The 19,151-nt window shown below is 40.7% G+C and overlaps 1 protein-coding gene across 12 annotated transcripts in view; it reads right to left on the bottom strand.

The window, feature by feature from the left end:
* The window catches only part of LOC119730449 (gastrula zinc finger protein XlCGF26.1-like), a 53,102-nt gene that overhangs the window by 11,406 nt on the left and 22,545 nt on the right, over positions 1-19,151 (bottom strand). For 6 of the 12 annotated variants that reach the window (XM_038203353.1, XM_038203359.1, XM_038203356.1 and 3 more), the window contains 4 exons: positions 13,492-13,565; positions 12,654-12,751; positions 12,271-12,496; positions 407-2,420 (listed from right to left, as the gene is read on the bottom strand). In XM_038203353.1, coding sequence (XP_038059281.1) covers positions 895-2,420; positions 12,271-12,397 — 1,653 coding nt within the window. In that variant the 5' untranslated portion in view covers positions 12,398-12,496; positions 12,654-12,751; positions 13,492-13,565 and the 3' untranslated portion in view covers positions 407-894. Of the gene's footprint in view, positions 2,709-3,652; positions 3,730-5,047; positions 5,067-8,489; positions 10,108-12,270; positions 12,497-12,653; positions 12,752-13,491; positions 13,566-15,626; positions 15,645-18,758; positions 18,844-19,151 lie in introns of those variants that run through there. The other 6 variants (XM_038203357.1, XM_038203361.1, XM_038203363.1 and 3 more) reach the window with 6 other exon arrangements.

Here is a 19,151-nt window from a genome sequence, read left to right as displayed (position 1 = left end):
CTGTGCATGTGTAAACCATAATGTGTAAAGGCACGTATGTTTACCACAGGTCTGACAAACAGTTTCTCATCAGTGTGCACCCTGTCATGTTTGCGTAGACTAATTTGACGTGTAATGGCTTTACCACAGGTCTCATAACTAAATGCTTTCTCATCACTGTGTATCCTGTCTTGTTGGCGTAGAATAATTTGCTGTGCACATGCTTTACCACAGGTCTCTTAGACCCCCTTTACACTGGGCTACGACCTTTGGGCCTCCCTTGTGCGACCATAAAACTGGCCAGGTCGCCGTTGGAGGCTCAAAGGAGGCCGAATGGATGCCTAGGTCGTTCAAAGGTGGCACACGGGATGTTCAGACATTGCCATGGACGCCATGATCGCCGTAAATTTTTGAACATTTTTTTTTCTTCAAAACAGTCGCACAAAGGTCGCCGAGGAGGTTGGTTGCTCAAAGGTGGCTCAATGAGGCAGAAGGGAGGCACAAGCATTGCCATGGTTGCAGAATGGATGCACTAATGGTCGGCCAATGGTCGCCACGTCATAGATCCGTTCTATTGCAAATTTTACCGTCAATCTGGGCGATGCTTCTGCCTCCCTTGTGCCTCAAGGGTCGTCTAGGAGGGAGAAGCAAGGCTGAATGGTCCACCAGTGATCGCCGTTAGTTGCCGTTGGTTGTCGATGAGGCACAGAGGAGGCTCAATGGTTGCCCAAACATTGCTCAGGGGTCGCCTATGTTGCCTATAATCACGTTGGTTGCCGTAGGTTGCACAAGGGAAGCACAGGGGAGGCAGGCAAGTGGCTCAGTGGACGCACAGGTTGCTCGTAGCTCGACATGAAATCCCAAAAATTGCAGTTTTGGTGGTTCAAGGGAGGCACACAAGGATTGCTGGAGCAGTTACATAGAAACAGGATTTTCTTGGTTTAGGCGATCACTGAGCGTCCTGGCAATTGTTTGGTCGCTCATAAGTGGTACAAATGTCTCAGCCCTGTGTGAAGGGGGCCTTAAACAAGTGGTATCCTCAACTGTGTGCACTCTGTCATGTAACAGAAGACTACATTTCTTATTAAAGGATTCACCACAGGTCTCACAAACGTACGGTTTCTCACCCGTGTGCACCCTGTCATGTCTGCGTAGATTGCGTTTATCAGTGAAGGCTTTACCGCAGTACCAGATCTCACAAACAAATGGTTTCTCACCTGTGTGCACCCTGTCATGTCTGCGTAGACTACTTTTGTCAGTAAAGGCTTCACCACACGTCTCACAAACAAATGGTTTCTCGCCAGTGTGGACCCTATTATGCTTGCGTAGAGTTCTTTTGTCAGTATAGGCTTTACCACAATTCTCACAAACAAATGGTTTCTCACCAGTGTGTACAATGGTATGTGCTTGAAGATCACCCTGCTGAGTAAAAGCTTTTCCACAGGTCTCACAAACGAATGGCTTCTCACCAGTGTGCACACTGTTATGTCTGTTTAAAATACATCGTGTAGAAAAGGCTTTACGACAGATCTCACAAACAAATGGTTTCTCACCGGAGTGTACCATGTCATGTTGGCGCAGATTACTTTTCGAACTAAAGGCTTTACCACAGGTCTCACAAACAAATGGTTTCTCACCCGTGTGTACTCTCGCATGATTGTGTAGGCTACTTTTCTGTGTAAAGGCTTTTCCACAGGTCTCACAAACATATGGTTTCTCACCAGTGTGCACCTTGTCATGTTGGCGTAGACTACATTTCAGTGTAAAGGTTTTACCACAGGTCTCACAAACAAATGGTTTCTCACCAGTGTGCACCTTTTCATGTGTGCGTAAATAACTTTGACGTGTAAAGGTTTTACCACAAATCTCACAAACAAATGGTTTCTCACCAGAGTGTACCATGTCATGTTCGCTCAGAGCACTTTTCTTACTAAAGACTTTACCACAGGTTTCACAAACAAATGGTTTCTCACCCGTGTGTACTCTCGCATGACTGTGTAGGCTACCTTTCTGTGTAAAGGCTTTTCCACAGGTCTCACAAACATATGGTTTCTCACCAGTGTGCACCTTGTCATGTTGGCGTAGAATACATTTCTGACTAAAGGCTTCACCACAGGTCTCACAAACAAATGGTTTCTCACCAGTGTGCACCCTGTCATGTATGCGCAGATATCTATGGCATGTGTAAGCTTTACCACATGTTTCACAAACAAATAGTTTCTCACCCGTGTGCATTCTTGCATGATTGTGTAGGCTATATTTTCGTGTAAAGGCTTTTCCACAAGTCTCACAAACATATGGTTTCTCGTCAGTGTGCACCCTGTCATGTTTGCGTAGACTTCTTTTCTCAGCAAAGGCCTCGCCACAGATCTCGCAAATGAATGGCTTCTCGTGCACCCTGTCATGTTGCTGTAGGCTACCATTCTGTGCAAAGGCTTTACCACAAACATGTGGTTTCTTACTGGAGAGCAACATGTTTGTAGATTTCTTCAGTCAGAAAAGGCTTTATTATAGGCATCAGAAGCAAATGGTTTCCCACAAGTGGGTCTCCTCTGGTGCTGATTCAGCCCAGAACTTGATCAAAAGGCTTTGTTAAAGAAAGATCACATCAAACTTTTTGTCCTAAGTTTTGAAGTGCGTATCTTGACGGCATACTAAAAATTGCATCAACTTCAGCAGCTATCAGTCTTTACAGAGGGAACTTCAGTGCGCTTGTCGTCTCCAGAAGACTGTGTGGGAAAACACAAACAAAAAGAAACATACTGATTTTACTACTACATTTAAAATGCTGCTTTACCATATACTTTTGATCCTATTTATAATGTGTTTGGTGTTGCACTGAATGAATACTGAATCCTTTTCTTCGATCAGTCATAGACTGTAAAAAATTCAATCTTGTTCCCCTAGTTGCCAAGTTTCTAATTACTCAGGCTAGTCACCAACAGTCAAAGCGTACTTTCAATAGGCGTCCGAGTGACTAGTCGAATTGACATCAACAGACAAAAGCAAGTTCATGTAACTTGCAAGGCGCAGCTGGCTTATCAATCTCTGTACAGTCAAAGTACATTGTAAAGCTAGGTTTCATAACAATCACAACCAGTCATTCCTACTCTATGAAGGCAGGGAGCACTCATCTATTAACCCTCAATCAAAATCCTCCAATTGGCCTCATGGAAAAATAGCATATACACTGTAGCCTCAATCCTGCAAATTCCTTCATTATTTCTTGAATATGGCCCATGGAGGGATGACCACTGCCTGAATCCTGCAAAATCCTGCGGCAGTGACTGTCAATATGTTGAGGCTTGGCCAGTGACATCCTATGGCAGTACAGAAGATTTCAAGCATAATCCAGGCTTTGCATGGCTGAGCAAAAACATCACAAGGTTCGGCCCAAGATCTTGACAATTAAAGTGCATCCTATGAAATCAATAGAGCAATTTTGCCATGTAACCTCTATCAATCCTCCAAGTTCCTCCACTTTGTCAAAGAGGATTTTGAAGGATTCAGGGCGGTAAAACAGTCCCTTTATTTAGGCTGCATGGGCCTTGTTGAAGTTATAAAAGTGTTATTGTTGTTTCTGATTGACTTCAGTGTACATGTACATGTAGTTAGTTCCAATTCATGTTTTAATGTCATTTGCTTAGATTTCAGTTTCTTGAAATACACTCACCACGGCTCAGTTGTATCTGCCCGCCCTTCAGACTTAGTCCGCAGTAAGCGAAGCCTATGTGATCAATACATGTAGGTCTGCAAGATATTTCAGGAAAAAAAAGATCACACCGTATTATTAAAAGGGAATATACATTTCCAAACATCGAAAAATAAAACTACCAAGTTTTTACGAAATACTTTACTAGGATGTTGGTAAATGACAGTCTAAAGCATCCTGTAAAATTATGGCACCTGGTGTCAAGTCATTTTCAAGAAAATGGTATTTTTGTATACATTTCCAACGGTGGTCGGCCGACCAGCGTTGGAAAAACCTAACTATTTTTCAACTACTTGTTACCCAGCTGTCATGTGGTAACGTGACAAACGAGAACACTGTTGTAAGTATGTCTGGTCACTTTGCCAAAATATGTGAAAGTGTTTATTCAAACATCATAATAAACAAACAATGTACAAGAAAAAGGTTAAGTCAGTTTCCTAAATAACAACGCTTTAAATCAGTATGGCCAAAACTATCAAACTTCAGGAGAAACATCACTTTAAAACTAAAGGCCAACTACATGTACTATCTAACCTATAGGAGAAACTTAACTTAATAATCTCATGGCCATAACTACCAGAACTCTTATCTGCCATGTCTTAAAGATAAACACACTACTCAGGCTGGCCAGCACCCTTGTTGCTATAGCAACAGACTTTCCACTGTATGGCTCAACTCCTGCCAAGTCAATGGCCTGGGGCATACTACTGCTCCCCCAGTGCTACCCTTACTGTGTGACAGGTGGTCTTTCCATACTACTACACACAAGCAAGTCATTGTTCTAGCTAGCCTAAGTATTCGCCCTCCACAACGTGGCAAGGCCATGCCTCAGCTTATCTATATACACTCAGTGCTTGCAATGGAAGTTTCCTTGGCTACATGGTGAAACTTTCATTCAATGTTAAAATCTACTAGCACAGTTTACTATAAAATATACATGGTCCAATTCCTTAAATGAATGAAATCCAAGTTATCAACTCCACAAACTTTCACCAAACATTTCTCAAATCCAGGAAACTTAGTGAAACTTTCCATGAATAACTGAAGTGAATAATTAAAGTTCAGTTGCTAAAACTAATCAAACTTATATCATCTTAAATCTCATCCAAAGTTACAAAAAGTGAATATACAAACAATAATGGAAATATCTATAAAGCATCATAAAACAAAGTGCAATCTTGTCAATCGCTAGATAACTTGGCAAAAGAGTAAACTTGACAAATTCAAAGAACAATTTACCTTCAACCAACTGATCAACTCACGTAATTGATTGTATACTCCAAGTAAATGAAAATGTGAACAACAGAAATAAAGGAACCTAGATGTGAATAAAAAGAAAGAAATATTTGTACATACCTATTGGGCAAAGAGAACACTGTTGTATGTCTGGTCACTTTGCCAAAATATGTGAAAGTGACCAGGCACACTCACATGCACTCTGTGTTGTCTTTGGCCAATTCCAATTTTTTATGGGGGTGTTACTTTCTACAAAAACTTCACTCTGGAGGGGTTTTACTACAGAGGGGTTCTACATACTGCTCAAGCTTTACACTTTTTTCAGTCCAAATTTTGTTTGCTATTGGTTACATGTTCATGAACGGGTGCAGGGCAGCTAGACTGGTTCTCTTACCCTACAATTTTCCGGCATCCATAAATTGATCCATTTTATCTTTAGTGGAGTCAGGGAACCAGACTACTTGAACAGTTTTGTTTTTCTTGGTTTTTCCAGCATTTTCGAACACAAAACTTCAAACATGTCAGTGTAACAATATTTGATCTATTATACTAACCCCTCAAATAGTTCATTTTTGAAAATTACAGCAAAAGCCAATGATGTACATTCCCTTTAAGTAGATTTCGTTCCCTTTTTTTTATAATCACTGACATTGGCTTGGGACTTTGGCTTGATTAATTTAAACAAAAAAACGAAACAAAAAAGTCTGAGTACCACTCGCCTTCGGCTTGTGTTATACATTGTAGTTCCAAACTTCCAACAGCCAAATGAACCCGACGTTCAATACTATGTTCCTGAGTCAGGGAACCAGACAGTATTAGATAAGAGTGCTCACATGTAAAACAGGCCAAAAGTGTGTCCGCCAAGCTCATGAATAATCTCAATTTCTTCTATGCCTGCATGAGAGAGTTCTGAAATCCATGGAATTGGATAATTGAAGAGATATGGCCATACAAGTACATGTACCTCTGGCCTGGACTTAGGGCTTCCAATTCAGAGCATTTTAGATGCAATCAGGCCCGAAAGTGATGCTATTTTAGCCAAGTTGTGGAGGGATACCGTACCCCTAGAACTAATAAAACCATGCCCTATAAAAACTCCACAATCACCATTTGAAGCAAATATTTATTACTTTAGCTCTGTGATTACAATTCATTTACGTTTTACTTTTGTACATAGTTTTAACAAATAACAATGATTTTTTTTACCGTATTCGCTCATTCCATGGAGGTAGGAACACACGCAAAGACCACAGATTGAGCGCGCGCGTAGCCTTGCCATAGATGTACGTACACGTACCCATGAAATCTCTCATGAAAAGCGCCCCCTCTCCAGTATAAAGCTAATTAAAGTGGTCAGGGCGATACATTTTTAAAGGGCTCATAATCATATCATATTTTAGGGCAAGAAGAGGCCTTTAGAGTAGAAGTTGGTAGCTAATAGCTATTTTACCTAATTAGGGGGCGCTGAATTCAAAAATGATGGATACCAAGCTGAATTCTGAAATTGAGGGTATTACCGCGAAATTAATAGATAAATGAATAAAAGCATTAATACTACTTTTTATATTTACTGTACATTTTCAAAAAAAAATTATTTCACTCATTTTCACATGCTAAAACAGCTAAAAATAAATATAAACAAAAATTTGACATAAAATTGTAATTTATTTTCAAAGTTGTGGAATGCTCACGGCTTAAAGGGAATACATGTATACAACATTTGCAACATCGAAAAATAAAACTACGATGTTTTTACGAAATACCTTACTAGTTACTAGCATGTTGGTAAAAGACAGTCTAAAGCATCCTGTAAAATTATGGCACCTGGTGTCAAGTCATTTTCAAGAAAATGGTATTTTTGTATACATTTCCAACTGTGGTCGGCCGTTGGAAAAACTATTTTTCAACTACTGCTCCAAATTTACAATTTTTTCAGTCCAAATTTTGTTTGCTATTGGTTATATGTTCATGAACGGGTGCAGGCCAGCTAGACTGGTTCCCTCACCTTACAATTTTCCGACATCTATAAATTGATCCATTTTCTTTAGTGGAGTCAGGGAACCAGACTACTTAAACAATTTTGTTTTTCTTGGCTTTTCAAGCATTTTGAACACAAAACTTCAAACATGTCAGTTAAACAGTATTTGACTAACCCCTCAAATAGTTCATTTCTGAAAATTACAGCAAAAGCCAATGATGTATATTCCCTTTAAGGTGCACCGTTTCTGCCTTTTACACCCCCCAACTTTACAGAGTAATATTTAAGGTTTTTTTGTAAAAGGCAGAAAGAAAACAATGTTACTGAATTCAGGGCAGATGAAAAAGAAAACGACTGTTAAATGAGAGGTGTTCATGATTAAAGAGCATATTTTGTGTAACCGGATCAAGTTCTTCAAGCTGATTTTATTGCATGAAACAACAATAATCTTACAAAACAAAAAGGGGTTGGTATATTGGCTATAAGAAAAGGAAAGAAAGGAAAACAATAATAAGTAAAATGAAAACTTAAACTAAACAAATAATAATCTAAGTCGTTATAACTCACTCTAATAAAGGAAAACATAAACTTGTGTAAAGATCAACTAAAAAAGAGAGTGAATACTTAATGAGTCTTACACTAACACATACTTGTGCTCTTTCTAGCTACTCAAAGAACACAGTCTCCAAAGAGAAAACTATTAAGTCTCAAAACATCAGTGCTCCACTGAATAAACCTGTGGCGATGTGCCAATGATTGTATATCAATTACTGGAACAAACTTAATCGAAACAAAGCAACTTCATCGCTAAAACATCAATATCGATACATGCCATGCTGTGCACTCTTACAGTCCATCGATATATGGCAATTGATAAACTCACTTCCTAAATACCAGCATCACACTCAGCTAAATAACCCTAAGGGGGTTTTACTCCAGAAGACAGTAACATAATCTCTTAAAGGGCCTCATTGTTTCTAGCAGAGCCCAACCACCTGTGGTGACTGATCAAACTAACTGATAAGCAGAGGCACTGCTTGCTGACCTATATACACAAAAGCATAGGCCTGTGGCCACATGGTCTAAACTACTGTAAAAGGTTCAGCCAAAACACCATGCAACTTCCAGCATTTCCAACTTAATAAAATCACAGAAATTAGTTAAAATACAATACACTAAAAATGGAAACTGTCTAAGGTACACTGGCATCATTCAATAATCACTTAAAGATTGAACTTCAACTGACTCAACCAAATCGGTCTCCTCCTTAGTCTCGAATTATTACTAGTAAATCTATGAATTTAATAATCCTAAAGCTACATATATGTAAATATTCATCATCATTAAAATGGTCAGTGAACAAAGTTTATCCACTGCAATGATCGTTGGTCGCAATCGGTTCAAGAAATAATCACAATCAATTTGGAACACAATTCTAAATGCCAGAATTATACTCGACAAACAAAGCAACTTGATTTCCTTAAGTGTCCAGTCAAATTAATCAAAGGTGCAAGGTAGCTCAATCAGGCTAATAATAAACTATCAAGTACCTAATAAAAACAAGAAGACAGAGATGAAACTCACCAATAAGATGCTATGTACTGGAACAAAAGCTAAACAGGTTTGGTGTCTGGATCTGCAGTAGGTCTTCAAGGAACAGTGTTCAGTGGGAAAGTGAGTGGCAAAGTGATCCTATATCTACACTGTGGTCTTGGGTGTACGTGTAGGCCCTAGTCAGCTATGGGAATTGCCCTGGGGCATAAGCTGCCAGACGTCACTACATTCCATTGCGCACTTAAGACAAGGGGGGGGGGAGAGATAGGTTGTGCCCTTCCAAGAGAAAAACTAAACTTAACAACCTGTCCACCAAAGGTGGCTGGTCACATTTGTGAAAAAAATTACAAGTTTTCTAAATACAATGTATTGCTTTCACGATCAACTGGTTCTTTTTGTACAGAAGTTGGTAACATAAATTTGTAGTTATTGTTGAACCTAATTGGGGGGTGCTGAATCCGAAAATGATGGTTACCAAACTTATTTCTTACCTTAAAGTGGTATTATTGCAAATTTAAAGGAGTTAAGGCAGCCCGTTTTTTTAAAATTAATGTACCTGTAGGCCTACATTTTCAAAATTGTTAGCTCATTTCAAGGTGCCGAAACAACTACATATAAATAAATGAATATAACCTCAAAACTGAATTGGCTGATTACACTGAAAGTTGTACTTTAGTTTTAAATGCTCCTATCTATAAGTGCTCTCTCAAAACTTATTTTGTAATACTATGCTGTCAACCAGAAGTCCAGAAGAGAAATTTTTCTTTTGTAAAGGGCAGAACAGATAAGATGTTACCGAGTTTAGGGTAGATAAATATGAACATGATGGATTAAAGGTGGTTTCTTTAAGAGTGTATAGCATTTTCAGATTGCCAGTCCTTACCATTATCAATTCTTTTTAATTTTTAGGTATTTATCACACTTTAATAATGTTCCTTTTGAACTTTCTAATGATCACTCCTGTATAACGATTAATTCTACCAAATGCATTTCTCAGCATATGACATTCAGTGCAATGCCCACACACAACTTTAGTCACCATGAGCATTGCATTCTCATGATTGGTACAACCAAGTTTAGACTTAATCATTGCTGTCAGGTACAATGTACTATTACTCACTCATAGTCACCTTCCTGAGAGTCAAGGAAACCACAAAATGACTTAGTTTTCCCATTCTAAACTTACATGTATTGTTTATTTCAAAGACATCCAGTTTTCCACCAGTATTCAAGTACTGCCCAGTGGGGAGTTCCTCATTGAGTGGTCGGGCACAACCCCACCACTCTTTGGAGTTGTTACGATAAATCTTTCTTTCTTTTATTTTCGTATGGCATGTTTCCACGGGTTTACTTCTAAACGGTTTAAGGTATGAACTTCTAACTTGCAATATATATTGACCGTCAACCCAAGTGATGCATATTACTCTGACGTCATTATGACATCATCGGGTGTCAAATTACGAGTGATTTTAGCTGAAAGAGTGACCAATTACTTTCACCTATAACTCTTGAACTCAATAATCGTTGAAGGTGGTATTCTGTAATCAGATAGACCATTAAGTGCTTAACATTTTTCGTCGGTACGTAAACTCGCTTGACCTTTACTTCCGGGTCTACCGGAAGGTCAAATTTAGGTGAATTCAAAATGAAGACGTTAGCCTGAAATCAAAACAAAGCACAATTTTTTCCGAACGGTTTACGGTATGATCGCAAAACCTTGTGTGAACTTGTACCATGTTTTAAAGATGTTGTAAATTTTGTAACGTCATCATGATGTTGTCAGATATAAATTACAAGCGATCTAAGGGCAATTTTGACAAAATAGTTTGTGTTATAGCTTTTGAACTAAATAAAATAGAATTTTGTGTTCGTTTTTTTCGTGAGGTTGTAGACTATGCCGTGACAAACATTTCGTGTTTCCGGACACAAAACTGCTTGACCTTTACTTCCGATGTTACCTGAAGTGCAATAAAAACTGAATATTACTCAAAAGCGGAAGCATTTTACTACAAACATATATATACTATGAAAGTGTTTAGTGAGAAATGCTCGACACAAGAACAGTGTGATGACGTCATTACCCAGCAAACATTTAGGATGTGGGCCATAACTGGCCCGGTACCCAATGATGGCTTCTCCAATCGGCTGGGCTTTAGTCCAGTTAAGGCTTGCACAGAGGCGTGGAACTGGTCCAGTACATGATGAATAAAACCATTACTGGACCGATTCTGGATCAATACATCATGCCGGAAATAATCCAATACCAATCCGTTACTGGACCAGAGCTGGACCAATACATATGCCAGAATTGGTCCAGTGCCGAGACGTCATTGATCCGGAACTGGGCCAGCATAGTTCCAGAAAAGGGCCAGTTCCGTTTGACCTGGCTCCCATAGGAAAGGGGACATGTAAACCAAAGCGTAAATCATCATGTCTTAGATCTATTGTAAATTGAGTCTTGGGACATGAAGTTGTTTCACGGAATGTATTTCCAAAGAAACAGTCACGTCATATTATACCAGTGTGCCTTCATTCATGTCTGGAAACACATTAACGTGTAAAGGCTCGTATGTTTACCACAGGTCTAACAAACAGTTTCTCATCAGTGTGTACCCTGTCATGTTTGCCTAGACTAAATTGACGTGTAATGGCTTTACCACAGGTTTCACATTTAAATGCTTTCTCACCACTGTGTACAAAGGTATCCTGTCTTGTTGGCATAGCATAATTTGCTGCGTAAACGCTTTACCACAGGTCTCTTACAGAAGTGGTATCCTCACCTGTGTGCACTCTGTCATGTAAGAGAAGACTACATTTCTTATGAAATGATTCACCACAGGTTTCACAAACAAATGGTTTCTCACCCGTGTGTACTCTCGCATGATTGTGTAGGCTACCTTTCTGTGTAAAGGCTTTTCCACAGGTCTCACAAACATACGGTTTCTCACCAGTGTGCACCCTGTCATGTTGGCGTAGACTACATTTCTTACCAAAGGCTTCACCACAGTCTCACAAACAAATGGTTTCTCACCAGTGTGGACCCTATAATGATTGCGTAGAGTACTTTTGTCTGTAAAGGCTTTACCACAGGTCTCACAAACATGTGGTTTCTCACCAGTGTGTACCATGCTATGTGCTCGAAGATGACCTTGCTGAGTAAAAGCTTTACCACAGGTCTCACAAACAAATGGTTTGTCACCAGTGTGCACACTGTCATGTCTGTTTAAAACACCTCGTGTAGAAAAGGCTTTACCGCAGATCTCACAAACAAATGGTTTCTCACCAGAGTGTACCATGTCATGTTGGCGCAGTGCACTTTTCTTACTAAAGACTTTACCACAGGTCTCACAAACGTACGGTTTCTCACCAGTGTGCACCCTGTCATGTTCGCGTAGACTACTTTCATATGTAAAGGCTTTCCCACAGGTCTCGCACACAAACGGTTTGGTTTGAAGATCACATCGTTGAGTCAAGTCTTTCTTACTTGCCTCACTAACAACTGGTTTCTCACCATGGTGTATCCTATCATGTTTGCGTAGACCCCCTTTCTGTGTGAAGGCTTTACCACAGGTCTCACAAACAAATGGTTTCTCGCCAGTGTGTACCATGTCATGTTGGCGCAGACGTCTTTGCTCGGTAAAAGCTTCACCGCAGGTCTCACAAACAAATGGTTTCTCACCAGTGTGCATCCTGTTGTGTGCACGGAGACTTCTTTTCTCAGCAAAGGCTTTACCACACGTCGCGCAAATGAATGGCTTCTCGTGCACCCTGTCATGTTGCTGTAAGCTACCTTTCTGTGCAAAGGCTTTACCACATTTCTCACAAACAAATGGTTTCTCACCTGTATGAACCCTGTCATGTATGCGTGGACTACTTTTCTCAGTAAAGGCTTTACTGCTGGTCTCGCAAACATGTGGTTTCTTACTGGAGAGCAACATGTTTGAAGATTTCTTCAGTCAGAAAAGGCTTTATCATAGGCTTCAGAAGCAAATGGTTTCCCACAAGTGGGCCTCCTCTGGTGCTGATTCAGCCCAGAACTTGATAAAAGGTCACAGAAACATCGCATCAATGCCTACCAGGTTTGGTCTAGTTTTCTGAAGTGCCAATCTTGACGGCATACTAAAAATTGCATCAAATTCTGCAACTATACAGCCCTGCTGAACAGAAGGCTGCAGACTATAAAAGCATCATCACCTGGGCTGGATGTTACGCAGTTGAAGTCTCCCTCCTTGACTGATTTAAAATCTTCTCATTCCAGACAGGACTTTATAGCGCTTGTTGTCACACAAATACTGTGTGGGAAAACACGAACAAAATGAAACATGCTTAAATATTCAGTGCTTTTTTACCATGTACTTTGATCCCATTTACAAAATGTCAGTACAATACGTTTCATGTGCAGTGAATGAATGCTTGAACCTTTTCCTTTGGTCAGTCATAGACTGTAAAAAAATCATTCCTGTATAAGTTAGTTCCTACTCATGTTTTAAAGAGGTTGTGAAATGCTCGAAGACATTTCCGTCATTTTTCGGGCATACATGTATGTAGCCTAAGGTGTGATGAAATGAAAACGACTATTGTTTCTGGCATAAAATGAGTACAAAAGGTACTTTTGAGAGCTGTTTTTCAAGTCCTGTCATGCCTGTTTCGGCCCGAACGTGCAATTTGTGTAAAAGTCGTCATTGCGGGCAGCAAACAAAACACAGTAAATCGTGACGTAATAAACAGGATTCCCGATGCAGAGTAGCATAAACGAGTCCTGTTTATTACGTCACGATTTACTGTGTTTTGTTTGCTGCCCGCAATGACGACTTTTACACAAATTGCACGTTCGGGTAGAAACAGGACCTGAAAAATGGCTCTCAAAAGTACCCTTTGTACTCATTTCATGACAGAAACAATAGTCGTTTTTATTTCATCACACCTTAGGCTACATATACCCAAAAAATGACGGAAATGTCTTCGAGCATTCCACAACCTCTTTAATGTAATTTCCTTAGTTTTGTGTGTCAGTTTCTTGAAATACACTCACCACGGCTCACTTTAATCTGCCTTCAGTCTTCACTTCCACAATGAGCAGAGATGATGTGATCAATACATGTAGGTCTGCAAGATATTTCAGGAAAAAAATCATTCTAAAATCTGAGGTGAGTTATAAAACAAATATGGACTGGCATAATTCTGTCCTTAGTGCTCGTATATGACCCCCTCGGGCCTGTGAGAGACCAGAAGAGGGTCCTATATCCCTCGTTCCTTGGCTCAGGGAAATAGGAACCTCTTCAGGTCACTCACAGTCCCTCAGGGTGCATAGACGTGCACTAGTGACCTCACTGCCAGTCTATATGTGTATAATATTACTTGGTCAGGGAACCAGATGGTTGATCTAGGTCTGCACAAAGAAAAATAGGTCAAAAATCTGTCCGCACGGCTGATGAAATACACACCTCTTGCCCAGATTCGGAGCCTTCAATTCACAGCTTTTGGATGCAATTGGCTGGCGCCAAAGTGGCACTTTTTTTTTAGCCATGTTGTGGAGGGATACCCCTCGAACTGTGGTGCTCAACTGGAGCGCCATAGTTCTAGGGGTAGTCATGGTACACTTCTTGTTCTACTTCTAGAATTAGAAGGCACCTCTCACCGTGTGCCTTCTATTCTAGAGGTAGTCATGGTAGTGGAGGGATCCGTTTCCAAGATAGCTACTTTTCCACTTTCTTTATGTTCTTTGAGAAACATCACTCGTTTACAAGTTTTAGGGGTCATCCTATTTGGGTGAGAGTTTCTCAAAAAGTCTTCGCTATGACAAAAATTGAAAGAAAATGAAAGACTAATGAAAGAATTGTTAATCCTGTTACCGGTAATCATAAGTTTTCTGCAGGCGCGGTTCTACGGGGGGGCTAGGGGGGGCTAGGGGGGGCTGTAGCCCCCCAAAATTGTGTCTAGCCCCCCCAAAATAAATTCCGTAAAAAAAAAATTGCATTAGCAAAAAGAAGGATTGTGATGTACATGCGAACGGTCTCCCCCTAAAGAAGAAATAGCCGTGACAAGGGTGCATAAGTTAATATAGTGTGAATGATTTTAGGATTTTATTGGCGCTCCCCATTGAAAATATGGCATGAGCCACCACCCCCCCCCCCCCCCCCCCCCCCCCCCCCCCCCCCCCCCCCCCCCACCTATTGATTTTCGGAGGCGTAAGTGTCTGGAAAATAATAACCGGTCAACATTTCAGCACGCCTCCCTGAAAAAATTATGGATCCACCGTGCTAGCCCCCAAAAAATATTGGTTCTAGAACCGCGCCTGGTTTTCTGTGCAGCCAGGCTGAACACCTGTGAGAGTTTTGATGAAAAACTTATCTTGTGTTCTTCCTCAAGTTCCTCCACGGTTGAATTATGGGTAACACTGTTGTAATTTGGGTGTAGTCCGAGTAACCTGGACCCAAGTTATCGCCTTTTTAACATTCAGGCATGATATGACAAAATGCACTTGTGTCTAACCTGATCCAGTCTACTCATTATCATAATCAATGCTTCGTGCTCGGTAACGGATTCGCACTAGGGATACGGGGACCATCGAATAAACACTGGGCAAGACCACATCGCATTGTTCAAACACCAGTCGGAAATTTGCTCTACTGCTCGACAAAACTGTGTTGACAAAAGCTTGACAAAACTGTGTTGACCTATGGCTGCGGTTCAGCTTGGACCTACTACGGTAGGCCTACTATCACCAGACCATGTCCACATGTTAAAAAGGTGATAAGTACGGTCTAAGTTACTACGACTAATTTCAATTTGGGTGCATATAAAGTTACATGTAGATTTCGCTATGCTGTAATGTATATCAGTAAAAAGATGCATTACGGCTGCCGTAACATTCCCAATTAAGTGTATATCGTAAGACCTCCTAAAACTACGTGGTCCTTTTCTACTCACTTCAATTTTAATACGTGTGGCAATTCGCGCATCTTGCAAGCAAGGTGACCGCTTTAGGCTAACTTTGACAGATTATTTTTGTTGAAAAACGAGTTCCCCAGAAAATTTGACAGAATGGATTCTTTTGGCAAATTTTGGCAGAATTCTGCAAAAATGGTTATTTGACAGAAAAACATAGCTAATTCAAAAAAAAAGTAACTACATTGGTTTAAAAAAGCCTGAACTTTTCAAACAAACCCTTGCATGATGGGACAGGTTGACTCGTCTGGGTGCTGAGGTTTAATGGGAACGGGACTTCATCATGACCCAACCCAACAAGTCTTCAAAAAGACTTAAAAATGTAGTGCGGTCGGAATCGAACGCGGGTCATCCCGCTTACTAGAGCCCTTGCTTACCCATTACACCAAACGTGCTACACAACTTTGGTGGGAATTTAATACATCTTATAATTCAGCCCTATTTTAAAGAGTACAGCGCCCTCTGTTGCTATGGGTTGCCGCCGGCAACCTTTAGTAATCGTTAGTTTGCCGTCATTACCTCCGGCAAAATATCCACTATCTAATAGGCATTAAAATCGTTAAAAGTCCCAAAAGACACAACATTTTTTAATCGTCCTTTTTATACAACTCAGTAGAAAATCCTTGATGACTGGTGAACTGGATAAAAATCGTCACTTGGAGGAGTTTTGACAACGCAAAAAGAGAAATTTCCCATGCCGCGATAATAGGGATGCCGCGATAATAGGGATGCCGCGATAATACTTAATAGGGAGTCCGACTATACTACCACCGCAGATATTTATGGAGGGTCGATTTGTCATGTTTGTAAACATGATGAATTTGATAGGTAGGCCTTAGCTTGAGTAACTCCAGCTGACATGTTCCATATTCATCATGTTCATTCACATGTAATATGAATGAATATGGAACATGTCAGCTGGAGTTACTCAAGCTAGGTAGGCCTTAGCTCTACTGAGTGGAGCGTTGAATTACGGGTACCCCTCCATACAAACGCTCCACCGATTTGCCATACTTTGGTAGCACCATACACAGTCGTCATGACGGTATGCATTTTGTGCATGCCCTCGCGAGGACAAGGCCCAAAAATAATGATAAAGAAAATACAAATGAGGAAGACAGTAACCGTGGATAGATCCACACATTCATGACATTCCATATGACTCCTCAAATTGTTTCAAACAACTGGTAATTTTGAAAAAAGAACAAAATAGTCTGAACTTACCGCTCACAATTAAATGTGTCTGCCGAGTTGCACAGTCTATTTCACTGACATGACTGATGCATAATTCATTGCGCGCGTGTGTGACGTCACTATTGAAGAAAAACAAGTTGCGCTTACTCAATAGCTGTTTTATGTAGTCATATGTGCCCCGCGCCGTCTGACTGTGGGTTTTTGGTGCGGGGCACATATCAGTACATGAAACAGTCATTGATTCAGACTATTTTGTTCTTTTTTCAAAATTACCGGTTGTTTGAAACAATTTGAGGGGTCATATGGAATGTCATGAATGTGTGGATCTATCCAGGGTTACTGTCTTCCTCATTTGTATTTTCTTTATCAGTTTTTTTGGGCCTTGTCCTCGCGAGGGCATGCACAAAATGCATACCGTCATGACGACCGTGTATGGTGCTACCAAAGTATGGCAAATCGGTGGAGCGTTTGTATGGAGGGGTACCCGTAATTCAACGCTCCACTCAGTAGAGCTAGGTAGGCCTATGCTAAATAAATAGGAACCGTGCTCTAACCCAGACTGGGACCGTGAGTGCATAAAAATGTGCAAAATTACTACTGACGTTTTTTTACTCACCATTTGGCTAATTAATGCCCACACAACACATACATGTACATCAAAATGCTATAGTTGCAAGCATGTCACCTGCAAAATTTGAGACCTTAAATCCAATTTTAAGGCAAGGTTTTGGCAGTTCAAAAACCACCCACGTCAATCTCCACGCTCTGGAAATGGGTGTGTGATTCCCAATGTATTCTGGGTAGGTGTAGGAAGAGCCTTGCAGCTTACTTGTTTTTTAATCAATGGCAGGCGCGGTTCTACGGGGTGGCTAGTGGGGGCTGTAGCCCCCCCAAAATTTTGTCTAGCCCCCCCAAAATTTTGTCTAGCCCCCCCAAAATAAATTCCGTAAAAAAAAAATTGCATTAGCAAAAAGAAGGATTGCATGTGATGTACATGTGAACGGTCTCCCCCTAAAGAAGAAATAGCCGTGACAAGGGTGCATTAGTTAATATAGTGCAAGGGCGGATCCAGGAGGGGGGGGGGGGGCAAAGGGGGCCATGGCCCCCCCCCTAAAAAAAAACCCGAAACCAATTATCTTTTTTTTTATGTGACATCGCAATTAAGGCAGGCAATGAGTACACCACCATCTTTTCCACAAAAACAATTGGTTAAACTGGTCAGAAATTGCCTCAGATCGCACCACAGAGCATCTAGAATCCAAAAATTGTTCGGGGCCCTTCAGCGGGCCCCGAACCCCACGCCGTAATTTTTTGGACCCACTTTTTGGGGGGACCAAATTTTTTTTTGGCCCCCCACAAAAAAAATTGTGTTCTGGATCCGCCCTTGCTATAGTGTGAATGATTTTAGGATTTTATTGGCGCTCCCCATTGAAAATATGGCATGAGCCCCCCCCCCCCCCCCCCCCCCCCCCCCCCCCCCCCCCCCCCCCCCCCCCCCCCACCTATTGATTTTCGGAGGCCTAAGTGTCTGGAAAAAATAACCGGTCAACATTTCAGCACGCTTCCCTGAAAAAAAATTCTGGATTCACCGTGCTAGCCCCCCAAAAATATTGGCTCTAGAACCGCGCCTGATCAATGGCCAAATGAACATAGCGCCCTCTGCTAAAAATGAAACATTTTGCATTCACTAAGATCAACAAGAGGGCGCTGTTTTATCTACACGATGAAAATGTTATAGCAGAGGAGTCTTTTTGCACAATGCATTGCAGTACACATCAATGTGATGTCTCACGTATGGATTTCGATAACTCTCTGCAAAATTAGAATTAAAAGGTGAAATTTTGGTGATGCAATGCTCACGACAGCAACTTTGCTAGGCAGAAGTTTAAGGGATTATTGAAGAAACTGTAGTGAGTAAGAAGCTTGCAAATTTGATTCACACTGGTTTTATCATGCAGCACAAAGTTTTGCACGATATGGATACCTTAAGTTTTGGGACTCTCATACACAGTATTGAGAGTCCCAAATTTTCGGACTAGCTCTAACCCCCCCCCCCCCCCCATCGCCATTTAAAGCAAATACGTATTACCACAGCTCTTTGATTACAATTCGTTTACGTTTTAACAATGAATTTTTAATGTTTTTTGGGTTACTAACCTCGGAGTCGTACTGTCAGTGTCGCTGTCACTGTCCACACACGTACACGCTTGGCATATGCAGCGAACAGGGTGACCGTAAGGTCACGACTAAATTCTGCTAAATGCGCCTCAAAAATCTGTCAGATTTACCAAAAATCTGTCAGATTTACCAAAAATCTGTCAGATTTACCAAAAATCTGTCAGATTTACCAAAAATCTGTCAGATTTACCAAAAATCTGTCAGATTTACCAAAAATCTGTCAGATTTACCAAAAATCTGCCAAATTTTCCAGAATCACTCGAAAATACACTAAAAACACTTTAAATCACATGCAGATGTTGTAATATTGCCTAAATTAATGTTCGAATTACATTATAAACAATCTATAGCCACATAAAAGATATGAAATTG

Source organism: Patiria miniata, unplaced genomic scaffold (genome assembly GCF_015706575.1).
Source record: "Patiria miniata isolate m_02_andy unplaced genomic scaffold, ASM1570657v1 HiC_scaffold_22, whole genome shotgun sequence".
NCBI lineage: Eukaryota > Metazoa > Echinodermata > Asteroidea > Valvatida > Asterinidae > Patiria > Patiria miniata.
This window is presented reverse-complemented; position numbering and strand designations above follow the sequence as displayed.